Source organism: Colius striatus, chromosome 3 (assembly GCF_028858725.1).
Source record: "Colius striatus isolate bColStr4 chromosome 3, bColStr4.1.hap1, whole genome shotgun sequence".
Classification (NCBI taxonomy): Eukaryota; Metazoa; Chordata; class Aves; order Coliiformes; family Coliidae; genus Colius; species Colius striatus.
This window is the reverse complement of record NC_084761.1, coordinates 70,337,674-70,365,098: the sequence shown is the minus strand read 5'-3', so window position 1 is coordinate 70,365,098 and position 27,425 is coordinate 70,337,674. Positions and strand designations below refer to the sequence as shown.

Here is a 27,425-nt window from a genome sequence, read left to right as displayed (position 1 = left end):
TCAATGCCATTCCTTTCAGGGGTGGCTTGGGTGAATGTTTTGGGATATGCACCGAACAAACCAGCGCCACCTCTGACACTAAAGATGTTGCCAGACAAGGGAGCCTATATCTTGTTCTTAACCTGAATTAGGCTTGAACTGAGAACGGGAAAAAGCTCACATGTGCATAGGTCCTGGGAAGAATAAAGCAAAGGGTATGTCTTAGGAATGGCTGTCACAAGGGTGGATGAAACAAGAAGTTTTATTTCTGGTCAGTTGGACGCAAGAATAAAAATATGGTGCTACTACGCAGTGCCCTGTAATTTTCAGTACAAACACAGCCTCTCCAGGCCATGCACTGCCTTTCTCTTTAGCGTTGGAAAACCTGTTGGACCCAGAAGAAATGACATCCTTTCTTTTCAGAATTACCTACTCCCAGCTTTGTCCTCCTACCCCTTGTTCTGACTGGAACTATGTTTAAAGTCTTTCCACACTTTCCATGGGATGAACATCTTTATTGTCATAGCTGCAATAGGCACCAGAGCCTGAGCCACAACTGACTGCCTTTGTAAAGCCCTGTCTGGATGTTTCCTTGTTGTTGGCTGGAGTTCAGGGGATGAGTGGCACAACTGCAAGGGCCAGGAAAGATCAAGCCAGTAAATTTGCAGTAAATCTTTTGAATGGGAAACAAAAGAAAGAAGAAGAGATTGCAAAGCATCCTGCAAAACTGAGGAATGATGTCTGCAACTGTGACGAAGACTGTGGAAGAGAAGAAAAGTCAGGAAGCAATAACAGGACTTGTTTTAAAGGCTACTCTGCAGTGGCATTGAGTTTTTTTCAGTTCATAATTGGAGGACAGTGACCCTTCCAAAACTTCTTCTCAATTTCTCACCACAAATGTAAAGTGTTTGTATTGCCTCTTGAAGCACAATGTTTCATCAAAGGCTGCAGGCTTTGGCACACGTGTCTCAATTTCCAAAGAGCTCTAACCAAATCACCAGAAGATGTTGTTGGTGTTAAGCAGTCTCACAACTCACTCAGTGAAGGAATACAAAGGCAAGAGATGGAAGATTTCTTCAAGAGGGCTTTTTGGTGGTTTTTTCAAAGCCTCTACACATCAGCCTACCAGATTTGCTGGGCAGAGACATCCTGTAATTTTTTCCACTCACTAACAATCAAAATGTCATAAATGCAGAAACATATCCTTTTCTCCAAATTATAATCTTTCTGTTTCCACTATAAACTTTGTCTTTGCAATTGTTTTTCCTGCAATGAATTAGGAGGGCAATGGGTGGCAGCAACTTACTTCAGCCAAGGAGGATTATGTTGAGACTTCACACAATATCTTATTTTCACTAACAACAAACAGAAAATCAAACTAGGTGAATCCTGTTTCTGTTTTAAATTACAGTGGGAAAATGAATACATGGAATTGGCAGTGTCTTTGGGATGGAGCACTGTGTTTGGAATATTGCTACAAAGGGCCTGCCAGTGCAGCAGAAAGTCTATTGTTGGAGGGATTTGATTGCTATTTATTAAATTTTATTATCAAGCTTTGCACAGAAGCTTCAGGCTAGTGGGGATTATTTGTTTATTCCAAATGGCCAAATGGAGATGGTTTGAGGGTTTTGCTTTTTGAGTTGGCTATGTTATGCAATTATGTTTTAAACTCAGGCTTTAGATTGTCTGGGTAGAAAAGTTGGCATGTATTTTGTTGACTTTAAAAGAAATAAAACTACCAGGTGTTTGCTTGCTTTTTTCCTGGTTGAATACCATTTTTTTGAAAACCACATGCTATGACCATAATTAGGTATGTCTCGTAACTGTAATGTTGGACATGTTAGAAATGCATGAAAATAAGTACCTTGAACTATTTTTGATGAAATGTGGCTTCAAAATAAATGTGGTGTTCAACACAAACAACGCGAAATTGGTTTCTACTTTTTAGCATGGAAAGCGTTTGGATTTTATTTTTCTTTTGCAATTTTTTCCCTGCTTATGTATTGATTAGGAGACAGCTACTATTACCAAAGGGGGAAAAAAATTGTAATTGAAGAAGATGAGTGCTTTGTGCCAATAAAAAGGAGGATCTTTAATAATTTTTTTTTGGTCTAGTGAATGTTGAACAAAAGTGAAAAATCTTGTGTCATGAAAATAGAATTTTTAGGTCCAAAATCTTCCCTGAGATCTTCATTCTCCCTCCTGAATTGTCACAAAGGAGTCCAAACCCTTTGCTGGTTTGTGCGTAGGTCACATATCTCACTACACGTTACATCAAATAGTGAAAACAAGATACTGCATGTCACTACCGTGCCCTGCCTGCAAACTCTGAGAAAGTGGGGTATTAGTGACCTGTAATGACTTGTACTAGTTTCAGTTATGATCTATAAGTGGTCATTGATACCCAGTTCTTGTACATGGATTTAACTACAAACAAAAGAGTGTAAAATTACCTCTCATTTTTTTACAGATCCAGACATGCCTTTTGTTCCCTCTATACCAGAAGACCAGTTCATCCTAGTAGAAGAAGGTGATCCCACCATTATCCCTTGTAGAACAAGTGACCCAAGTGCTGCAGTGACCTTAATTAACAGTTTAGACAAGGCTGTCTATGCTTTCTATGACAGCAAACAAGGCTTCATAGGGAATTTCCCTGCGGGCTCATATACGTGCACAACAACAGTTAAAGGCGTGGAGTTCAAGTCTGATGAGTTCCTCATCTATATTTTAAGAGGTATTTAGTTTTTCTCTTTTAAAAATAATAAAAAAAGAAGTAATAGTGTTAAGTCCAATTATTTTCTCAGACTGTAAGAGCCATTTTAGCACTGACATCACAGGACCATATCAAATATTTCCCCAGTGATGACCTCTTTGCTCCTCTGACAGCATGGCTAGATACTTAGTTTCTAGTTTACTTAGCTACTACATACACTTTCAATGAGAAAGAAATGCTCTTAACTTTGTCTCATCTCCCAAATGGTTGCAAGAAAAGTCTTCTGTAATCTGTGTATTTTCATCCTGTTTGCTGAAGTGTAATTTCAAAGACTGGAATTTCCCCATGGCTTAAAATCATAAGACTTTGTGTAGTCTGCAAAACACCATAAGTCAAATATTTTTAAAGCAAAGTTTTTATTGGCCAGCAAGGGCATCTCAAATACAGTCACTGGTTAGCAAAGTGGGAAATTGCTTTTTTTACCAAGTGCATTTTCACAGAGGCATATGAGATAAGAATTTCTAACTGAACTGTTATGCATGGATCATTTTTTTGTGGAATTGCACTCAATGTCTTTACACTTCATGATTGAAATACAAATTGTTATATCTGTATAAATCAACATCACTTTCACTGAATTTTCCAGATAGTTCCTCAGAAGTGGAAGTGAAATGTAAATCACCCACTTGAAACTGCACCATGTGAAATTTGCATATTTTAAAAACTAAACCTGCGCTTTCTCTCTTCTCTTAGCTACATCACAGCTGCCAGTTGAGATTGAAGCTCTTAAAACTGTCTACAAAACAGGCGAGACCATCGTAGTAACTTGTGTGGTCTTTGACAATGAGGTGGTTAATTTACAGTGGAATTATCCTGGGAAAGTGGTAAATATTTGGGGTTTTTTGGTGGTGTTTGTTTTGTTCGAGTGCTTGTAGTTACTTATTTGGGAAGAAGGTGTGACTGTAAAATATTCTTCTCTTCTCTGAATGAGGATAACTGAGGAGGCAAAACAAAGTAATTTATTTTGCCTTTGACTTGCTACAAAAGAAAGTCAGTCCCGAAAGTTATAGTTTGCTGTTGGTAGGTATGTAAAGTATGAGAGGAAGGTGAGGTATGACCAGGAGACCATTCTCTGAGGGAGGAAGACTTTCTCTCAGGTCTTGTGCTGGTTGAAAAAAAAGAAAAGTTGTGGAAATAGAAAGATTTAGGAATGTGTTGGAGTTCTGCATAGAGCTCTGCTGACACAGGTCTGAACCTCTAAAATGTCTCTCAAATTCTGTAGCCTTTGACATAATAAAGGGCAATGAAGAATCAAGTCCATAACCTTAATTGTTTCTCATCATGTAGATGTAAATTAAAACAGCTCTTACGGGATGTGTAATTACACAGTAATGAGAACTGTCTAGTAAGAAAACATCCACACTTTTGGAGAACCTTGGAAATTTTCAAACTGGTGTAACATCTTTCTGCAGTGAAAATTTTTCTTCAATGAGACTTGGTTAGAGCCAGCCCCAGCCAATGGAGAATTTCAGAGCTTCCCACATAAAAAATTTGGTCATCAAAGAAATGGAGTATTTGAAATGTACCTAGTTGTGACCCTGAATTCCATCTTTTCCTTAAATACTTTAAGGGCCCAAGAGGAAAAATTATTTGAGACTATTTCATCCTGTTTTGCATGTTACAGGTTATAATCTCTGCTATATACCACCTTTCAAAACTAGCCCCTACATATTTTTTGTTCCAGCCTCTTGTGGTAACACTCTCACCATTCTTTGCTTGCAGGAGTCTTCTCCTTGCCAATAAATTATTCCTGTTTTGAGTGCAGGCAGAACATAGCAATTAGTTAGATTTTGTCTGGTAAAAGGGACAGAATTAATTGTACTTCATGGGAACTGAACAAATAAAAGTCAAGTGCCTTTTATGTCTGAGGATAAGGTAGTGAATAAACAGTAAAATGCTCTTTCAAGCTGCTCACTGAAATTTTGATTGATATTTAAGTAAACAAAATATGATCTCTCAACCTCCTCACCCTTTTGTGCCTGATCCCAAAAGAATGTATTTTTATAGACACACCTTTTGTGACTGTGGCTGAAAAATACATCTCTGACTGAATAAACAAGCCTTCCATACAGAGTTTAGATGCTTGTTCTCACTCCAGTAGCACAAATCCTCAATGGTGTGCTTCCAGCTCAGTTACTGAAGTAAATCTTTTTTTTTTTTTCCTCCTTCTCCAAACTACAGAAAGAAAAAGGTCTGATAAAACTTGATGATATCAAAGTCCCATCACAGAAGCTGGTTTACACCTTGACCATTCCTGAGGCATCAGTGAAAGACACAGGGGATTATGAATGTACTGCTCGACATGCAACCAAGGAGGTTAAGGAAAATAAGAAAGTAGTCATTACAGTTCATGGTATAGTCTGATTTTAGTGTTCATAAACTGTTAATGCTTTGGAAAACACCATTCTTGAAAATCTCTACACAGTGTTACTTACGCAAAGCTTTTGTTTCTTTGTTTACAGACAAAGGCTTTGTTCACTTGGAGCCCCAGTTTAGCCCTCTGGAAGCTGTCAATCTACACGAAGTAAAAAACTTTGTTGTCGATGTGCAGGCATACCCAGCACCAAAAATGTACTGGTTGAAGGATAATGTGACTCTGATTGAAAACCTTACTGAGATTGTTACTAGTTCCAACAGAGTCCAGGAAACAAGGTAAAAATATTCTTTCTGGCCACTACTTTGCCATGTTGACTTTAGTTTCTCCCCCAGAAACCTGGACATTGTCCTGTTCTCTCTTTCTACCTCAGTTTGTTGCTTCTTCCTCAGTGGCATTTTAAAAACATTTCTTTGTTGTCTCCTCTAAAGGGCTATTCCTGATCTGCCTCTTCCTATTCCCTTCATAACATCAACCTCTCCACAACGTAGAAATATGGGTGTCTGAGTAGTAAGGCTGTTCAGTCCCTCCAACACATCTCCACACCAATGATTTCTAATTGCAGGGGCTTTGTCAGATCCCTGCAGTAACTATGCCCACTTGTTTCTCAGTTGTATGTTGGTAGTTATTTGCCACTTGTGTAATGACTTTAGTTAAAGGCACGCTAGAAATGCTAAATGTCCACTACCTTGTAATCTCCACATACCCAGATTACATATTGCATCAAAATTATTTTTTTAATGTCTGCTTTAAAAATTCAAGTAAAATTCCTCACTCCTGCAGGTTTCAGAGTATATTAAAGTTGATTCGGGCCAAGGAAGAAGACAGTGGATACTATACTTTGGTTGCTGAAAATGAAGATGAGATTAAAAGATATACATTCTCCTTGCTTATACAAGGTAAGGAGGGACCCCCAAAGCCTTGCCCACCAAAAGTGATGGCACACAGCGAAGACTTGATCCACTTACACATCCGTTTGCCTGGAGTATGGAAATAAGAAAGCATATACTGCAATGTCCCGGGCAGTGTATGTGTGCCAAATGCTTGGAGCTCTTCATGATCTTGGCTCTACCCTGATCTTGGCTTTCACTTCTGCGCTGGCCTTGAGCCAAAAAGAAACTTTATCCTCTTGCCTAAGTTATTCCAGCTGACAGTGGGGATGATAGCTCATTTAGTATGACATGGGGACGTGGCATAACCACAGTACTTCCTTTCCATGGCTGTAGCCCAGGATCTGCTCTGTCCTATGGGAGATAAGGACCTCCTGGACAAGTCTGGGCCTCTAGCTGTGGCTAAGCTGTCGGTCAAGCAACACCTGTCTCACTTCATTTGAAAATTCAGGCTGCTTTTTTTGTAGACCCTGAAAACTATTTTAACCAACTCTTGACTCCTTACCAGTTCCAGCCCTGATCTTAGACCTTGTGGATGATCACCACGGCTCTGCAGGTGGACAGACAGTGAGGTGCTTGGCAGAGGGGACCCCGCTTCCTGATGTCGAATGGCTGGTTTGCAAGGATATTAAAAAGTAAGAATAGTGGGTGCTTTCTTATCTAAAATATCACTTCTTGTATCTTTGACTATTAATGTTTTTAGTTACTGTACCACATTTGCCTCATTAAGGGCCAGTTAAGTTCTAGATCAGAGATCATCTAGAGTTGGGCAGAAAGGAATCTCATGAGGTTCAACACGGACAAGTGCAGGGTCCTGCATTTGGGCAGGAACAACCCCATGCACCAGTACAGGCTGGGGATTGACCTGCTGGAGAGCAGCTCTGCAGAGAGAGACCTGGGAGTCCTGGTTGCCAATAAACTGAACATGAGCCAGCAATGTGCCCTTGTGGCCAAGAAGGCCAATGGCATCCTGGGATGCATCAAGAAGAGTGTGGCCAGCAGGTCAAGGGAGGTTCTCCTCCCCCTCTACTCTGCCATAGTGAGACCCTCATCTGGAGTCCTGTGTCCAGTTCTGGGCTCCCCAGCACAGAGGGACAGGGAATTTCTGGAAAGAGTCCATCGCAGGGCCACCAAGATGATCAGGAGACTGGAACATTTTCTTTATGAGGAAAGGCTGCGGGAACTAGGGCTGTTTAGTCTAGAGGAGACTGAGGAGGGATCTCATTAATACTTACAAGTACTTAAAAAGTGCATGTCACTTTTGGTACTTTTTTTCTGTTGTCTCAAGTGGAGGGACAAGGTGTAATGGGATGAAGCTGGAACACAGAAAGTTCCATTTAAACATAAAGAAAAACTATTTCCCTGTGAGGGTGAGGGAGCCCTGGCACAGGCTGCCCAGGGAGGATGTGGAGTCTCCTCCTCTGGAGGTCTTCAAAACCCACCTGGACGCGTTCCTATGCGACCTGATCTAGGCGGACCTGCTTCTGCAGAGGGGTTGGACTGGATGATCTCTAAAGGTCCCTTTCAACCCTACCATTCTATGATTCTGTTATTCTGTATTTTATTTTTGGAGATATACTGTTTTTATGAAAAATGAGTGTAGTACTCTTTGTATTGCATCCCATAGGAGAAGACACAATGCATCAATTCAGGTGGTTTCTCTCATATAAGCTTTGTGTTCAATAAGCCAACTAAGTAGATTTCACAGTCCTGGTTTGAGTAAGGATCTTGACATGCAGCTGTCCCTCCATTCAGGGTGTTCTTACCGTTTCACATATTGTTCACTCTGCCTCATTAACACCTACGTGTGTTGAAATTTTCGTTTGCAAGTATTTCCTCCAAATTATAATTTTCACCTTGAAAGTATTTTAAACACACGGAGCAACTACTCTGTTTTTTGCTAGTTCTAGACTAGCTCTTTCTGTGGTTAATGGGAGGCTGTTTTTTCCCCTGGGAGGTTATCCACTCGGGAGAGGGAGACTATGCATGGAAGAAGGCTGGGAGCCTTGGGCACCTTCCAGCTGTGTTCTGTTCTCATTGTGCTAAAACCTCTTACTGCCTGGTGGGATGATTGTCCTCCTAGCCCTGGTCCAGGGAGCACTAAGAATTCAGGGAGAAATAAAGACTCAACCAGTGCTATAACTCCATGGGATACATAGTGAGACCAAGATCTATCTATACTAGATCTGCTGGGCTGCATTGTCAGGCCCTCAAAAGCAGTAGCAGTAAGGAGGATCAAAAGGCACATTATTCTGAGGGAAGAAAGATGCAGACTTTTCACGGAGGCATTCTTAAGCATTTCTGGTCTTCAAAAAAGGATTATTGTTAAAAGAAAGTTATAGGGAAAGATGATTTCTGTTCTATTCACTCCTCTTTAATCATGTATACATCCAACATCTATTTCCCCTGTTCTTCTCTGCAGATGCAACAATGACACCTCGTGGTCTCTTTTGACCAACAATATCTCTGATATACACATGGAAGCCCACCTGGATGAGAAAAAAAAAGTGGAAAGCCAGGTGACCTTCCAGAAGGTAGAGGAAACCGTGGCTGTGCGATGTGTGGCAAGGAATGACCTTGGTGCTGTTACTCGGGAACTGAAGCTTGTGGCTCCCAGTGAGTTTGCTTTGTCCTTCTTTTAAATTGCAGCAGCCAGTTTGATCTCTCTCTGACACACCTCTGTTTCAGTTTTAATAGACAAAACCATGAATTGTTGCAGATAAAAAGAAATTTTTTTTTCCCATTTTTTCCACCCCAGGACATCTGAGGATGATGCATTCTGCAGGTCTTTACACTGCATCTGGTTTTCTTGCTTATTGTGTGGCTCCATGATTCATTTTATCATTTTATGGCCACTGGCTATAGATGTTCTTCTAGACAATCTCTGCATTTGGTTTTGAAACAAGAAGGCAGAACAGCTCTGGGCTTGGAAAGACTTTACAGTCACCAGCCTCAGGAACTGCTCCTGCCACATCTGTAGGACACAGTGACTGTGATGGTAGGGGAGGTGGGTGTCTTATGTGTGTGTCATGTTCCTTGTGACTCAGGAGGAAAATATGGTCTGTCTTTTTACTCCACAGCCCTGCGATCAGAACTAACAGTGGCTGCTGCAGTCCTAGTGCTGTTAGTGATTGTGATAATATCACTGATTGTCCTGGTCATCATATGGAAACAGGTAATGGAGAAAAGTAGTTCAGTTTGGATGCTGAGCTCTGTTGGGTTTTGATCTGGTCTGAAGCCAGGCACGGGGCTAATGGTTGGCTTTGTATTCAATGTGCTTTGCAGAAGCCAAGGTATGAGATAAGGTGGAGAGTCATTGAGTCTATCAGCCCTGATGGCCATGAATACATTTACGTGGATCCAATGCAACTGCCTTATGACTCCAGATGGGAGTTTCCTCGAGATGGGTTAGTGCTTGGTAAGTTTTGTCTAACGGACTAACCTACTTCTCAGGGGAGAAGGGTGTTTAAGGGCAACTCTGAGGTCTCTGTTACAGAGATTTGGAATGTAAATTATGGCCATGAAGCCCAGAGCCTGTCTGTTCTCCTCAGTTCTCCTTCTGAATTCGTCTTTTCTATAGTAGTGTCAGCCTTGAGCTCCTTGTGTTAGTGTCTCCTGTTTCTCCGTTCCAGCTCTCCTCCACATGTTCCGTGTGCAGAGACCACCTCCACGTGGCTTAAGGGACCTCTCCCACTGTTAAATGATCGCTTCAACACTCACTTCTGCTAAGACACCCCCAATAAATGCATTGGCATTTTTTATTTGCAAGGCATTTATATATTTACATGCAGAAGCAAAAGGAAATCTGCAAGTAGTTCTGCAGTTTTATTAAAAATGCTTTAAAAATTATTAACCCATGCTGTGTGCATGTCAGTGCTGAGTAACTGCCTAGCTTATTTTTGTGATTACTATCCTTCTTCCTTCTCCTTCTGCTTTCTTGCTTTTTTATTCCCTTAGTGGAGCTTATACAGAACTCAGTTGCAATTACTTCTTCAAGGCTGGACCAACCTGTCATTTATATCAATTGAAAGTGCAATGATCATAGGAAATTTTAATATTCTGTCCACATAGTGCTTTAAATATACAAGGCTTCCCTTTCTTGGAGATATCGGTGCACCAAGTTGTATCACAAAACACAGGACAAGGAGATGAAATAGGGTTTTGTTTGATGTATTTTAAGAAACATACTCCTCTAGTATAGTTTTCCTTCCCCATCACAGAGAAGAAATTGATGTGAATTCTTGAAAGAAGCAGCACAAAATTTTCTGTTTCGGGAATGATATCCTTTAATTAAATTCATGTTGCTAATTGAAAACTAGAGAAGGGTGCATATTTAATGGAATTCTTTTATTACAACCCAGACTTTAATTATATGCACAAATAGGATTTGTCAGACCTGAGTTGTTAACAGACCACCACTGTGACTTTGTCTCCCTCTGATTCATGAACACCAGCCTATTTCAGTGCCTTCCTGTTTATGAGTTTATTCAAGATAGTCAATGCTTTTTTAAAAGTAATATTACACGTCCTTCCTGCAGTCTGGATTGCACAAGTATTCTTCTTGACATGGTTAACACTTACCTGCTGGCAGTTTTGCCATATGAAATGCTTACTGGTAGAGACTTCTTTTGATTCTAGGACTGATAACTCTGGTTTGTGTGGGTTTTCTCTTATAAAAGTGGGATACAACAGCAAAGCAATTGTAACTTTATCTCAGGGAGGCTCTGAAGCAGTTTACAAACCCATTTTGGCTCAGTCAGACAAGCATTTCCCACTCTAGCTGTGTAAGCCAGTCAGCATTTATTTGTTTTTCTAGTTATCAGTGCCAGGAGTGCAGCACTGTGTTAAACACCTTCTCTGAGCATTGTCTGGATGGATAAATTTGGGCTACTCTGCAAATTTCCCTTTGCTATCACCCCTCTGCAATGTCTGTAGTGCGCTGCAGTTGAGAGCACTCAGCAGCCAGCGCTGGACTGGGAGATGTGTAGCAGAATGTGAAATACGATAATGCAGAGAGCTGTTTGAATGCCGTTACCTTCTCCTGCCTCTGCTGAGAAGTAGAGAGCTCCCAGCAGGATGAGGACCTCCTTCTGCTGAGGTGATCGAGCACAGTGCCCTTTGAAGAGCAGAATCTGAGGCTGATATTTCTCAGGATCTTGGGGTGGCTGTAGAGAGGTTGCAGAACTGCTCCCACCTCTTCCCAGCAAGTCACCCATTTGTGCCGGTGGCCTTAAAAAAATGAAATGCTGGCCTGACACAGAATCAGACTTATCCACGTTTGCAAAAGGCATGTTAAGATTCAAGTTACACAATGTTTAGAGATGTGGCACCTGACTTCTCATGAGCCTAGAAACTGGATGTAGATTTTAAAACTTGTGGCTTGTTTGGCTTTTGATATTGACCAAGGGAGTTATGGGTTAACTTGGGGTGGATTAATCATCCCAGTTCTGTTTTAGCCAAAGCACTGAGTTGAGAAGGTTGTGTCTGAAGCAAATTCACAGACTTCACCTTTGTATTTGTGTCCCATTCACCGTTCAGAAAAACAGCATCTCTCTCTGACAGGCTTAGCAGATAAGCTCTATGGATGGGTACAGAGGCTGAAATAGCTCTCATCCTCAAAAACTGTTCCTTTTAGCAGCCTTGAGCTGCTGCTGTGTCTGCAGGGCCCCTCTGAGCATGTAAGCAACACTGCTCCTCTGATGAGCAGACCACAGCGACGCTTTTGTACTAAGAACAGTAAACACACACTATGATTCTGGGCTCCACTGAAGCCCTTGACATCAAGAATGTGATGGCATTACAGATGCCTTGAGGTCTCAAGCATCCAGCTCCCACCTGGATCCAAATTTCAAGTGTAAAACATATGGGGTTTGGGTTATGTCTGCAAAGTGGGGTGAAAAGGGGAACCAGCAGTGATGGCTGCCCGGCACTCCGGAAGCGCCCTCACCATCTCCATGTGTACTCTGCCTCAGCAGAGGTGATGGAGAGGGAGATGTGCACCTCACGTTCAGCCAAAAATGTGGTTTGAGGGAGAATTGGCTTGTGAAGACAAGAAGATCAAGGACCATCAGCAAATGCCATCACATTCTGAAGAGCTGCATCCTGCCATATGGCTCCCAGACCTTCGGTCTGGAAAGATTCAGGGGCCAAAAATCAGACCCAGGTTGTTTGAATTAGTCTGAAATTTAATGAGAAGCTTTCTCACATCCTGATTGGGAAGAATAACCTTTGGAGCACAGGAGTCTTAAAAGAAATTGCAGTTTTTGTGTGCATGACAAACTATGCTATCATAGTCTTGGGGAAATTCCTCAGTGGTAATTCAGAACCATTTCTTGTTAATGATGTAGATATCATCTGGCTGGAAGTAACTTACAAAAGCATGCATATAATAAATTGAGGGGAGGGGGTTGTAGCTAAAGGATAGCAGAAACATATGGCAGTGCATGCCAGATAACACCTTCAGAAGCATAAAAGGTGGCAAGTTCAAACTGCAAATGAACGTCAAAGACAAAATGCCATATATCTCTGTAATAAAAGTCAATGCTTATTTTTTTCTGTGATGGAAGTTAAAAAGTAATGGCAAATAAAATAGAGAACTTGTCAGGAATATGAAAATATCTTGGCATCTGGAGCTCATATATGGGTTAGTTCACAGAGCAAGCATTTCCTTGATGAACTTGCTCTTCAATATGGAAGTTGTGAGATATAATATTTTTGAATTTCATGCTTGTGCAGTTTATATTTCTCTAAAATCTCACTCACTCTGTACACAATTATTCTGCATACTGTATCCATATCAGGAGACAGGATATAATAAACCCAATTTTTTGTCTAGATTGATTTGTGGGAAGAGTAAAGTGTGTATAAACATTAGCCATTTCATTACAGCACTTGGAAATTTGCAATAAAATTTATTCTAGCATATGAAGCACACTTGTCCAGTAAACTTCAGAGAAGTTTCCCCTCATATGTTATCAACATGTATTTCATTTTCTTGCAGTTCACTGTCGGTCCTTCCTATTTCTAAATGTGCTGTTGATCTGCTTTAGTCTATCTTACTTTTAGATGTATCCAGCATTGTTGCAGAAGCCCGAAAATACAGCTACAGAGTCCAATTCAGATTTTTATGTAAAGAACATGACTGCACCATAGTCTGGTGCTAACTGATGGAGAGTAGTCAACTTAAATATAGGACAGTCAATGATTAGAAAGGATAAAGTGAGAGTGGCAGGGCACAGTAGGAGACAAATTTGAATGAGCTGAGCTCCCGTATACAGATTTGCTCCTGATGTTTGCTTGCTGGTTTTTATTCAAGAATTGTACTTAATGACAGCATTTAATATTTGCCTTTTCTGCTTAACAACAGTAATAACAATGTGGTGTGGCTAAGTGAGTGTGCTCTTTCCACACAAGAACCAGAACCCATAGAGGAATGGTAGTGGCAAATTGCTGTTACTTTCTGAAATAAGTAATGTTCTCCTTCATGTTCAGGTCGAATCCTTGGCTCTGGTGCATTTGGAAAAGTAGTTGAAGGGACTGCATATGGACTGAGTCGCTCTCAACCGGTCATGAAAGTAGCTGTGAAAATGCTGAAACGTAAGTTGTTGCAGTTCTATTTCTCAAGCTAGGTAGGGCATATTCCTTTTGGGTTACTTAATCATTGCTTGTGTATAAATAGATTCTCCATATCTGAAGTAGCAAATTAACTGTGGAATGACTGAAATTTAAAATTTTACTTTAGAGTGGTTCATGGCATTTCAAGGCTGAAAGTATCCAGGCTTTTGGTACATCCAAAGTGTGGTATTAGACACAGTAACCCAGGAAATTCAGAAAAAAATAAAATGAATGTTTGTGACCAAATGAAAGCTGCACAACAAAGGAGAAATAAGCAGATCTCATCTGAGAATCAAGATCATTGAAGATTTCCCAGTTCTTGAGAGCCCAGAATCAGAGATTCTGGAGGAACTATGAAGAACTTACTTGTGTTGAAATGAGCAGCTTATAAAATGCCTCTGTGCTGCCTGGCCAATTCCCTATACCCCAGGAGAAGGACTAAGAGACTAGGTCAGCTATTGAGCTATATCAAGACAATCTTTGATTAGTGATTTGAGACTCTTCTCCAAGTCTTAAGAAAACCCCTTGCCAAGGAAAAGACACAGTCTTGTTAAGAAACCATGGTAGTAATGCTCTAATGAGTCTAGCAAGGAGAAATTGTTTGTTTTTGTAAAAAACAGTTGTTGTTCTCACTGAGTGACTGATCTGTTTTTTCAACAGCTACAGCTAGATCCAGTGAAAAACAAGCACTCATGTCTGAACTCAAGATAATGACACATCTTGGTCCCCACCTAAATATTGTGAACCTCCTTGGAGCTTGTACAAAGTCAGGTGGGTTTGCCATTTGATGCAGAGCAACTATTGACTGTTTAACAAGCACACAATTCTCGATGAAAGGATTTAAAAGTAAATATAACCAAATAAAAAGCTTCACAAACCTATTTGATACTTGATAGTGGTTGCAGTCGTATTTGGTAAATAAATATGTATTAAACCACAATACTTTCTATGTTTTATATTATATTTTCTACCATTTGGGGAGTCTTTAGGGTTTTTCTTTGAAGGATTCCATCAGTGCATTATTTTGCTTTATTTTATCAGGTCCCATCTACATTATCACTGAATACTGCTTTTATGGTGATTTGGTGAACTATCTGCATAAGAACAGGGACAACTTCCTGAACCGACACCCAGAGAAGCCAAAGAAAGATTTGGATATCTTTGGGATGAACCCAGCTGATGAAAGCACGAGAAGGTTGGGGGAAAAAAAAGTCTTACAACTTGAGGAAATGTCATTACTAATCCTTACTCCACTCCATTCATTGGTTTAGAGCTCTCCCTAATTCTTCACATTAGACTTTTATTAATCAGGTTTCATGGATTTGTGAAGTTTTCAGCACTTTTTGTCCAGTGTCCTTGACATATATCCTAGATCCACATTTCCCCTGTGTAAAGATGCCCACAGTCCCAGGACCACAGTGGGTTCTCCATAGCTATCATGAAGTTCCCACATTTCTATTAAGAGAGCAGGGCCCAGTACTCCTCTTTTCTGTAAAAAAAAGTCCTTTTGCCTCTACCCACTCAAGTTTTAAAAGTGCAACTGTCTAAACCTCCTTCCTTACAAACAAACTAGCAGAGCTTGCTCTCCTAGCTCAAGTGCTCTCCTTTATCTACCAATGACATAGCCAGGCTCAGTAGTTTCCTTATGGTTAATGTTCATCCCATAGAGTTTTCCAGATGATGATGGAGGGAGCTTGCCATTGTGCATTCAACAATAAAGCAATGCTACCTAATACACCTGTATTTTTTTCTAATTTCAGTTATGTGATATTATCATTTGAAAACACTGGAGAATACATGGACATGAAACAAGCTGACACCACTCAGTACGTGCCAATGCTGGAGAGGAAGGAAGGATCTAAATATTCTGATATTCAGAGATCTGTGTACGATCGGCCTGCTTCATATAAGAAGAAATCTATATCAGGTAACATAGAATTGTTCCACTCTTCTACAAGTGTGTGAGTATAAGCTGCAAGCTAAAAGCTTAGACTTGTGCCCCTCCTTATGCTCTGAGGATAGGAGTTCCTGTTCCTGGCACAGAAGGAGTCTTGTTCTGTAATTACTTCTAAGCTGAAGCACTGAGCAGCTGCCCTCTGTGACGGGACTGTAGGCTTTCTTTGGAGGCAGTGATTTCATCAGTCTTGTAGCTTGAAAGATTTTGAGCTATAGTGGTGAACAATAATAATAGTAATTTATATTGCTGTGTTTCCACTTACATTTCACACTGACACCAAATGCAGAACACTCCCAAATACTTTCCTGGATTATGTAATGAAGATAGGGAATGCATCCTATTCCCTGGCCCTGTTCTCAGAAACCAAATACGCTTTGCTTTAAAAATAGGCACCATTACTTCTGCCTCTAGGCCTCAGAAACCCAACCACATCCAGGCCTAGATTTACATGGCAGACTAATGTACTCATATTGTGCTCTAGGACAGTTGGGGGTAAACGGATCCCTGAATTTTGACTGGATTTTTGCTGACAACTTTCATTAAAAAAATAAGAACTCTTGCCATAGAATTCCTGACCCTTTTTGCTGGTATTGGATTAATCCCAGTGAATATATGCTGGGAAACATAACAACGTGCAGCTTAAGTAAACGGATAAGAGTGTACACGTAACACGCAAAAACCTAGTGAAGGCACCATCTCTAAATAAACGTTTTTACACCACACGCTGAATACTGTAAACAACCCTTGTAACACTTCTGTGAGCCTTTTTAATGTCACTTTTTCCTGCAGTTCTCTAGAGAAAAAAATACAGACAGAAGAAGAAATATAACCTATATTTAAGACTGGCTAATTTTAAGGATGGAGTATGTGTCAGTGACTGGTGCAGATATTAAAAGTGGCTGGTTATTATGAAAAGACTGGTTCGATCACTGCACTCTGTTAAAATGATCAGCTCAAGATCGTGGTAGGTAGGGAGAAATGGATGCTGATTTCACACACCACAGCACAACCACATTTTTCTCTCTTTTTCAACAGAATCAGAAGTCAAAAACCTTCTTTCAGATGACAGTTCGGAGGGCCTTAGCCTACTGGATTTGCTGAGCTTCACCTACCAGGTTGCACGGGGAATGGAATTCTTGGCTTCTAAAAATGTAAGTAAATACAAACACGAGTGAAATGGAAGGAAATGTAAAAATGCCTTCATCTTCAACTAAGGGTTTCAATTTAGATTCTGAAAACATGACACGGTATAAGATTATTTTGGGGATTGCAGACAGCTTCTCACCTGGCAACCAAGATCACCAAGGTTGAAAAAATCAAAGCATCAGTCAGTCCTCTTCTCCCGTCACAGCCTGGGACACTCATGGAGTCAGGGTACCAGAGATGGTGATGGATAGAGAGGATCTGAGTGACAGAGCCCATAGAATCATAGAATCACAGAATGGTAGGGGTTGGAAGGGGTCTTTAGAGATCATCTAGTCCAACTCCCCTGCAGAAGCAGGTCAACCTAGATCAGGTCACATAGGAACATGTCCAGGTGGGTCTTGAAGACCTCCAAGGAAGGAGACTCCACAACCCCTCTGGGCAGCCTGTTCCACTGCTCTGTCACCCTCACAGTGAAATAGTTTCTTCTTACATTTAAATGGAACTTTTTGTGTTCCAGCTTCATCCCATTGTTCCAGCTTCATCCCATATATCCATAGACCACCATGGTCAGGTGCATAGATGTATCATTAGTACATGATGGGTAGAAGGGGAAAGGGTGACATCCTTTTTGTCTGCAAATGCATCTGCACGAGCCATCTGAGGCTCAGAGTCCTGGTGCCTCCTTGCCCCTGTTACCAGGACAGCATAGGTGCCTGTTCAGTAGAAAATCTTGCTAAGACTGTGACCAGAAATTCGACAGACCTTTTTCAGGGATCTTTGCCAGGGAAATGGCCCTTGTGGAATTAGTATGTCCTTGAACAACTTAATTTCTCTCCATATAGTGTGTGCACCGTGACTTGGCAGCTCGTAATGTCCTCCTGGCTCAAGGAAAAATCGTGAAGATCTGTGACTTTGGGCTGGCTAGAGACATCATGCATGATTCCAACTATGTCTCCAAGGGCAGCGTATGTACTGATTTCCTGAGCTCTGCTTTAACTGAAATAAGAAGTGTCAATTTTAAAAGCTGTTAAATATTCTTGCCGTTCAGTGTTGGTTACACTAATTGATCACTGGCATGAACATTCCTGAGAACAATTTTCCTTCAGTTGATTACTTCCTATAACTTTCTTAATTCTGCTTTAAAGCCAAGAGTGCTTGGCCACATATAGTTCTTCACAGGCCTACCCTTTAACTGGCAAGTTTTGTGACTACATAAATTATTAAGAAATTATCTCTATGTTATGGAGAGTAGTGACACATCGAGCAATGACATATCAGATCAGCAATGCCAGCTTCTCCAGGATACCTTCAATCATACTGGTCATTTGCTATTGATAAAATGGATACAGTTTTTTATTGCTTGTAATCCTGATAACTCTGTGTTACATGGAATTAAAAATAAACACTACCCAGTGTTTATTCGACACAACTTTTAATATTAGAGAGAAGTTAATCTTGGCTGTCAAACAGCAACTGTAATGGGAAAGCATTTCTTTAATGACTAATCCATGTGGTTTGTTTTTTTTTTTTTTCTTTTGCTACAGACTTTCCTCCCAGTAAAATGGATGGCACCTGAAAGTATTTTTGACAATCTGTACACAACATTAAGTGATGTCTGGTCTTATGGCATTCTGCTGTGGGAAATATTTTCTCTTGGTATGTTCTGTGAACACTTTCTTCTGTGTAGTGATTAAGCTTTTTCAGCTCAAGCTGTTCTACATAAAGTATTTTAAATTCTACAGTAAAAAAAAAATGTGTGAAATCAACTGTTATTCTTCTATATGGGGTTTCAGGTCTCAATGGTAGGTATGAAGTGAAACATCCGTACACTCCCAAAGTTCTCGTTAGAAAGTTGGGTTGTTTTTTTTTTTTTTTTGCTAGAAAATTGAAAGCACTGAGAGAAAAGCTTTTCTAGAAAAGTATTAGTGTATCAAGGCTGGGATGAATTTTCTGGCTAATATGAGAATGAACATGCTTCCCCCTTGCAATAGGGCACCTGCGGCTGCAGCCTAGCCCAGCAACTGGTTTGAAACAGTCTCTTCATATATGTTTCAAAAGAGCCTGTCTTAGTCCCATTGCAGAACAAACTCAAATGTCAATCTTCTGGGACACTGGTTTCTCGTTTCCAGGTCAGCACTGTTCACACAGTTGGTTTATGGCAGACTAAAGTGGTTATGACAATGTATAACAGTTACAGACAATGTACAGTTCCCATCTGGGAACAGCCTGGCTCTTTGCTCAGACTCATTAATTAGGCTCCCAGGCAGGTGGCTGGCCTGCTTCACTAAGCATACATTGCCCAGATTTACTCTCTGCAGAATTAATCATGCTTCTATGGTATCTACTACTGCCCCACGGCAATCCCAAGCTGTATTTAATGTTATTTTCTGGAATAAGTTGTCATATAGCCACTTTTCAGAAAGCAGCATTTGCATCACTATTTATGGTATGATTACTGTAATCTCTGGACACCATAGGATCCTAAATATCTGTTCCCCAGCACCCCTGGGAGAAATGGGAGTGCCATTGGATAGCTCAAGAACTGAGGCACAACTAAGCCTATGCTTCACTCTTCTACCTGTAAAGAACATTCTGAAGGCCACTTGTAGGTTAAAATCACAGTTTTGAAAGGACTGAGGTTTCTGGACTAAAGTTGTAGTATGCCTTCTCCACCTGAGAAAGATGATCTTTCTAGGTAAGCAAAACATAGGCTCAGTGATGTTTGTTAAGGAGGTCAACTTTAACATTTTGCTGCAATACTGACTTCAACTTGAATGATCCTTTTACACACCAGTGACAACTGAGCTTAAGAGCAGTGACATCTGCATGCTGTGACACTAAATGATCACTTAAATGTGTCAGCGCAGCGGCTAAGACCAAACTTTTTGGCAAACCTTACACCTGCCTTGTTAGCTGTCTAAAGCTGGCTGCTGCAGTGATAACACTTGGATATGGACTTGGGACTGGCTCGGACTAAGGCAGCTGGGATGAGACGAGTAACCCGGGCACTGTAACTCTCAGCTGTCACACAAGTTCCAAAGACAGTAAAATCAGTTAAAAAAAGTGACTTGCCTAAGGTTGCACAGAGTCAGTGTCAGAACAGAGCCATGAACTCAGATCTGCCAAATGCAGGCTGATGATATGCAGGTATCATCCAAAATCTGTGCCCAGACAGTACATTCTATAAACACTGTAAAGGTGGGGTTTTTTTGAGTAGTACCTACTTCAGACTTTCCTAGCCAACGTTTCACATCAGGACTTTATATGGTCAAGATAATAGCTCTGATGTGAAACGTTGGCTAGGAAAGGTTGGTTTTGATAGCGTGTCAAATGATGAGGATCGTCTGTGAGAGATGGGGTTGTTTAGTCTTGAGAAGAGGACGCTGATGGGAGGACTTATCCCTTTCTACTACCACCTGAAAGGAGGTTGTAGTAAGATGGGACTTGGTCTCTTTTCCCAAGTAACAAATGATACGATGAGAGGAAACATCCTAAAGTTGCACCAGGAGAAGTTTAGATTGGAGCTTAGGAAGAATTTTTCACTAAGAGGCTTGTTAAGCACTGGAATAGGCTACCCAAGGAGGTGGTTGAGTCACCACCCCTGGAGATATTTAGAAAGTCATGTAGCTGAGGTGCTGAGGGACATGGTTTAGTGGTGGTCTTGGCAGTGTAAGGTTAGTGGTTGGACTTGATGATCTGAAAGGGCTTTTCCAACCAGAATGATTCTATGAAGCTACAGCATAAACACTTTTTCACAGCAAGACAGTGCCTGGGAACTCTGCATGCATTGTCAAGTATAGAGTAGTATGATTTCTTCTCTTTTACCTGCAGGTGGCACACCATACCCTGGCATGATGGTTGATTCTACTTTCTACAATAAGATCAAGAGCGGATACCGAATGGCCAAACCTGATCATGCTACCAATGAAGTGTATGTACCATTTGACTTTTCCACACTTGGCCAGTCTCCAGACAGTTTTGGCTTTAGTTTCTGTTTGGTTACTCATTTTCCTTTACCAGTTGGTTAAATTGGTTTCTATCTTGTCTGCAGATATGAGATCATGGTGAAGTGCTGGAACAGTGAACCAGAGAAAAGACCTTCATTTTACCATTTGAGTGAAATTGTGGAGAGCTTGTTGCCTGGAGAGTACAAAAAGGTATGCCTTTTGGAATTTTCTCCCTGTTTTCTATGGACTGTTTTAGAGGAAATGGTAAGTGTTGTTCCAGCCCTCAGAGTCATAATTACTGAACCGGCACATCCTAACCTCTGTAAATTCTGTGATTCAGACAGGGATGTTGCATGTTCTGTTTCTGTATGCAAGCTTACTGAGAGAAGCAGTTCCGTGGTGTTAGCTGGGAAGTAAAACTCCCAATTTCTAACAAAATCCTAACGGCTCCATTTATCTACTAGGGAATGGGTTTTATATAATTTAATGGGATTTTCTGGACAGTGATGGAATTCTAGAAATGCAACTACTACCCATGTGTGTAATCTCCCTGTCTCCCTCTTTGGACCATGACATCAGCAAGTTTTCCCCTTACACCTCTGTACAAGCTCTGCCACCGTTTGGCATTTCTACCACCAGTGAAGGTGAAGGCCACCTACCTTCACTCTCTTCCCCTTTGTATTGTATTGTATACTTGTATTGACATGTGTTTGTCTGCTCTGTGCTGCTACACTCTGTGTCACCTAAAACTTACGTGTCACTTCTTTCAAATCATTTGCTGGGCTTCTATATCCAGTGCTGCTGGCTCATAGGGCAGAATATTTGCTGGGTTAGTGAATCACAGCTACCATTCTGAAGGAAGGCAGCCTTAGTGAAGAGTATCTAATGACGTGTTTGTAATTAATATTTTCAGAGCTACGAGAAGATTCACCTGGACTTCCTGAAAAGTGATCACCCAGCTGTCACACGCATGAGAGGGGATAGTGACAACACTTACATTGGTGTCACCTACAAGAATGAAGACAAGTTAAAGGACAGAGAGAGTGGATTTGATGAGCAGAGGCTGAGTGCTGACAGCGGGTACATCATCCCCCTACCTGATATTGACCCTGTTTCTGAAGATGAGCTTGGCAAAAGAAACAGGCACAGGTAAGTGCAGTTTACAGATCATGTAGCCTATAGTAACCACTCAGGGTCTTGTTTGGCAGTTTGCATTAATATTTTTTAGCATAAGACTCTGTAAATGGTTTCCTTGGCTCTGGTGAAACTACTGATGGGGAAGGTCCCATGTAAATACAGTAATATGTCTGGTCACAATGTTTTCAATGGGAAAAACCTGATTTTGCCTCTTTTGTGACTGCTAAGGGAAGGGAACTGCTGGTAGGGTTCTCCTCTGTGTCATTGGGACTCTCTTGCTAGCTTGGACAAGTCACAGTGTCTGTCTGGTGGCTCTGTGGTCACATTTTGCACATATCTTGCCCCATAGTTCAATCATAGAATCACATAGTCACAGAATCTTAAGTGTTGGAAGGGACCTTGAAAGATCATCTAGTCCAACCCCCCTGCCAGAGCAGGACCACCTAGAGTAGGTCACACAGGAACTCGTCCAGGTGGGTTTTGAATGTCTCCAGAGGAGACCAAAAACCCATCTGGGCAAACAATGCCTTGGGGCTGCGTATGAAAACTCCAGGGATTTATTTGTTCTGTACAAGACCAGCTCCAATATTTGGTAGAAGTTGTTTTGAGTTTCTTCCATGGTATACTTTTAATTGGCTGCAGGAAATCCAAGACTTTTTACTGCTCCCTTCTCAGTTTTCACAGCTGATTCCACTACAGTGCTATGCTGTGTAACCCTTACTGTGAATGGTGGGGGTTTAATTCAGCACTTAATTGAAAGTATATAGAATTATTGACCTAAAAATGACATTTTAAAAAAACTATTTTAGTGCAATTTTCAAGAAAGGGATTAATATAATCTCTAAGAAGCACTATCCATATAAAGATTTATCACCTCTCCCTGTTATTCATATTTTTATTGTATGTTGTTATTTTCACCTGACCTCCTTAGATTTCCCTAAGTGACCTGTTGTCACAGCAGTGTCATAAAGCTATTTTTCTAATGAGCCTCTGGCAGAAAGTGCTTGGAGGAACATATGAACAACCCGTTTCTTTGAATTCCAAGGTGGCTCATTGCTCTTGAGTTACAAGTTATGTCATGTCTTAAGAAACGTGCGGCCAGAGTCACCTAAGATTGTGCCATGGCTCAGAAAGCATGTGGGGAGGTAACGTGCAGTTCTGCTAGATGCTGAAGTACTTGCCCAGTCCCATTTGCCACGTGTTTTATCTCTGAGGTGTTTGTCTCTTCCAGTTCCCAGACATCTGAAGAAAGTGCCATTGAAACTGGTTCCAGTAGCTCTACCTTCATCAAGAGAGAGGATGAGACCATTGAGGACATTGACATGATGGACGACATTGGGATTGACTCCTCAGATCTGGTGGAGGACAGCTTCCTGTAACCCTACGGACACCTTGCAGCTCTGCATGCAGGGAACCTTGCTGTGTCATCTACAGACTTCTGCTCCACAGAGAAAACCACTTTATTGCAATGTCAAGGATGTGAAGGGGAGGTGGATTTGTAGAGAGAAAGTCCCAGTGATGGACAGAGGAATCAGCCTGAGTATGAATGAAAGAGATGTATCAAAGATGGATTTTTTTAGTGTTGCTGCTTGCAGTACTTCAGTAGCATCTCAGTGTTGTTTGCCATTTGAACTGGTAGCAGGATGAAAGAACAGGCCACAAACAGACCAGTTTTGTGTTTCAAGGGCATTCATATGACTTTGATGGATTGAATTTCCACTGCAGCAATGCTTCATCATTGTAATTATGTAAATAACTATCTACTCAAGGATCTTTTGAGGTGCACATTGAACATATGCCATGGATTTTAGAAGAGGTCGTTCATGAGTTTTGTGTACTTCCTCCCTCAATCTCAATGTCAGCTGCTGTTGAACTGTCATGTGAATTGAAGAACATGAAAAAACCACTTTTGGACCAAAAAGGTCTAAAACCACAAGGGACTGACCGGTACTACCATTAATGCAAATAAAGAGGAATAATAATAACAATAATAATAATAAAAACCCAGTCTATAATAGGTGTAGAAACCTAGTAAGTATTAACTATAGAAGATAGCCATTTTCAAGATACTACTACTACTACTACTACTACTACTGTTTTCAGTAACACTAAACGTATATTTTACAATTCATTGTCCTTCAGTAAAAGCACAGTCTGAAGAAAATTTTTAAAATTCAAGGAAAAGAATCATGACCTGAATTTTTTACTGAAACAATTACCTTCTTCTGGCTCTACAAAGTATGGTAACTACTCTGGTTAGCTAAAACTAAAAAAATAAGGTTTTGGTTTCTATCGTGAGCTAAGTAGCTTTTCTAAGCACATATACTAGAAGCAATTATTGCCCTCTGATTAAGTGAGGTTCTAAAAGATTATTATTGTTTTTCAAAAATTAATTTATGCCAGATTTACAAGGTGGAAGATTATGATAAACCACCAGCAATATCCCATTATTAGGTTCATAGGTACTCTAAAGAAATCCTATCCTGGGGTTAACTGTGAGGAATCAACTTGGTATTTGAAGTCCTCAAGGAACAAAGACATCTCTCCTGGCCTGGAACTCAAGTCTAAATAAGCAGAAATAATTCTGCAGCAAATATTCTTGTCTTAGTTTTCAGGTTTAAGCAGGAACAGAAAACTCTGACTACTGTATTTGCAGACCGTAACTACAAATGGTAATTGCCTCTGAGAGTGTTTTCTGGAAGAAGATGCGTGAAAACAAATCTACTCTATGCCTGCAATAGCTGTTTTTTGATGCCACTTATATGAACAAAGTCTTACCATTACTGCTATCACTGTACAATGTGTTATTGAGACACGATGCTTTGGAAGACTTACATGTGAAAAAAACGTACACCACTGCAAAGGGTCCCATCCTTTCTGGTGCTCCACTTTCAAACTTAACCTTAATTCGATGTGATGAGTGCCTCAGAAGACATGCTCAGCCTCTGGCAGGACACAACCAATGCAAATGCAGTACAAACTCATCCCTGTGTTGCAGTATTATTCCCAGGAATTATGAAAGACAAATCAGTGACCAACAGAACATACTGCCATGTTAGACTAGAGTTCAACTTAAAATGGCCCTAAGAAAAGCTATACAAGTCTCCTTGACTTCATTTGTGGACAGTTGTGGATCAAATGAAAGACAACTTAATACAGTCAGTGTTACAGACAAATAATTCTAGGTCTAGGTTTCACAATGTCACCTGGCTTAAATGTGAAAGCAGGACCTGAAGTGAAGAGACCACATTTTCAACCCTGATGGAGGCTGACAATCAGAAGGGACCACGAGTGACGGCGCATCCTCCATCTCTTACAGTCAGCAGATCAAGACCATGTGTCTTCTTGAGAGCTGTGCTTTAGCCAAACACATGTCCTTGAGCTCTGTATGGGGACAGCTGTGAAACATAAAGACTCTCAATATAGCCAGGACACATGAGACGATGTGAAGTCTCCCTCCAGCTATGAACTATGAATTAAAGAAACACAAATTGTCTATTGGATATCCCAGATATCTGAATGGCCACTTGAGACCACATGTGCCTTTATTTGCATGTGTAATCATTACAACTACACATCCAAATTAGGCAATCAATTTCGCCTGCATTTTTGCACATGGCCTAGTGTTCTTCAGGGTTCGAAAATCAGCTCCAGCATGTTTTATTATACCAGTTACTGGAATCTAAGGACATTTTTATGCAGTCTCCCTTTCCCCTCACCGATTTCATTCTGTATCTCACATTATTTCTTGGGACTAGACCCAAATGGTGGCCTTGAACTAGAACTGACTCATTTTCCAACGCATGGTAACGTTGATTCTCCATCCTGTCATGAGTGTCACATGGATGAACTGCATCCATGGCAGGAGTCTAGCCAAACCCAGCTTACTGCAGGCTTGGAATCAGATAAGCTGGCCTGGAAATTGGAATGAGAAGCAGAGAAAGAGAGGGGATCTACTAGAGAGGGAGAAGTGTGAGAGGGTGATTTGTTTAGTTTTCCAATATTATCAGTATTACAGACTTTTTCTTTTATGGCTTAATTTTTGAGAAGCCGCTGGAAGAGATATTCCCAAAATTTTCACTAGAGTTATTGTATAATGACAATCAGCATTAGCCTACGAAACACAGCTTTTGATTTGGAATGGCCAACCAATTCCTTACAGCGTGGTCTGCAACTTGTACAAAATGGTCCTATTACATGATGAAGGACGTGAGATATGGTGATGTTATACATCAATATGTATATAAGTATTTTTATATAGACTTCTAGAATACTGCCAAAACATTTATGACAGCTATATCACTGCCTTTGTTTATATTTTTTTTACTGTGATATATTCCACAGGCACGTTAACTGTTGCACTTTGAATGTCCAAAATTTATATTTTAGAATAATAAAAATGGAAGTGTTTTCAAAATGGTGGCTGTTGTGAAATGTTTGAAGAAGGGCAAACTAGCCTGAGTGATGGTAGACAAAAAATGTATTTCAAAAATGCCCCTGTTGATACTTTGTCTTTGAAAAAATCCTGTAAATTAAGATCTCTATATTTCAATAAATGATATATAATTTAAGGATATGTGAGGGGTTTATACTCACTTATTGAAAGATGATTATAAGGGATCAGTCTTGCCTGATTTTTTTCTTTTCCCTCAAAATGTTTTTGGTTAATTGAGGGCTCTGCAAAGCCATTGAGCAGCCATGGCAAGCAGATCTCTGAGCCTTTCAGTGAGCATAGTGGGTAATGACCTGGACAATGAGTGATATCTGCGTGGAACCACGTTGTCATCCAAAATATGACAGGTGTGGTGCTCCAGTGGCTGCTGCCTGGAGCAGAGCACGTGCCCCAAAGTCGGCACTGGGTTTCCCACATGAGATGAGACCCTTTTGACCTTGGCACCATATGTGCTGGGAATTCAATGCCTGCCGGTCTCCACACACCAAGGAAAGGAGGAATATGGGATTCAAAGGGAGATGCTGTGCCCCACGTTTGTGAGGTAACACTCTCCACTGTTCCTGGCACCGATGTACAATACAGAGTTTAATACAAAAGCTGTTTTTAACAAGGGAATACAAGTGGCTTGTGTCAGTCTGTAGCCTAAGCTTCTGACGATTACAGAGGATTAAACGGCCCCATCTTGAAATGGCCATGGCTTCTCTGCCTCTGGCTGCAAGGCTTTTTAAACTTATGCTGAGCTCAACTTTATCAATCAAAAGAGATTTAGTCCTATGGTTCTGTGGTCCTGCAATAATACATTTCATACAGTGGATATAATTGAATGTGAATTTGTGAAGAATTACAAGATTTCAAGCTGAAAACAAAGTTAAACTTATCAGCTGCACTTCCTGCACTGGAGCTTATCCTAGTTTGCCGATGGGAGCCAGGCAAGACTGGAAAGCCTTGTGAAACAGGTAGGTTAGCAATCTCCTGTTCATGCAGTGGTCACGGTTGTTAAAACATGCTTGGAGATGAACTCTTCCTCTAACATCTCTCTCTGCTTCACCACTTCCTTGCAAATTAAAACCTCTCCTTGCTCCAAACAGGGTGCAGCAACCTTAGCTTTTGCCTTTGATAAGAAAGCAGGTTCCCTCTCCTTTGCATCCTTGCCAG

At 40.8% G+C, this 27,425-nt stretch overlaps 1 protein-coding gene across 2 annotated transcripts in view; it reads left to right on the top strand.

Annotated features, from left to right (window-relative positions):
• PDGFRA (platelet derived growth factor receptor alpha) overlaps positions 1-26,345 on the top strand; it is a 35,792-nt gene extending 9,447 nt beyond the window's left edge. For both annotated transcript variants that reach the window (XM_061993483.1, XM_061993484.1), the window contains 20 exons: positions 2,450-2,713; positions 3,446-3,576; positions 4,934-5,105; positions 5,215-5,404; positions 5,910-6,025; positions 6,525-6,651; positions 8,439-8,632; positions 9,097-9,191; positions 9,302-9,434; positions 13,508-13,612; positions 14,291-14,401; positions 14,672-14,825; positions 15,391-15,557; positions 16,623-16,738; positions 17,576-17,698; positions 18,278-18,389; positions 20,565-20,664; positions 20,785-20,890; positions 21,594-21,829; positions 23,049-26,345. In XM_061993483.1, coding sequence (XP_061849467.1) covers positions 2,450-2,713; positions 3,446-3,576; positions 4,934-5,105; positions 5,215-5,404; positions 5,910-6,025; positions 6,525-6,651; positions 8,439-8,632; positions 9,097-9,191; positions 9,302-9,434; positions 13,508-13,612; positions 14,291-14,401; positions 14,672-14,825; positions 15,391-15,557; positions 16,623-16,738; positions 17,576-17,698; positions 18,278-18,389; positions 20,565-20,664; positions 20,785-20,890; positions 21,594-21,829; positions 23,049-23,196 — 2,900 coding nt within the window. In that variant the 3' untranslated portion in view covers positions 23,197-26,345. The remainder of the gene's footprint in view (positions 1-2,449; positions 2,714-3,445; positions 3,577-4,933; positions 5,106-5,214; positions 5,405-5,909; positions 6,026-6,524; positions 6,652-8,438; positions 8,633-9,096; positions 9,192-9,301; positions 9,435-13,507; positions 13,613-14,290; positions 14,402-14,671; positions 14,826-15,390; positions 15,558-16,622; positions 16,739-17,575; positions 17,699-18,277; positions 18,390-20,564; positions 20,665-20,784; positions 20,891-21,593; positions 21,830-23,048) is intronic.
• Positions 26,346-27,425: the final 1,080 nt, after the last annotated feature.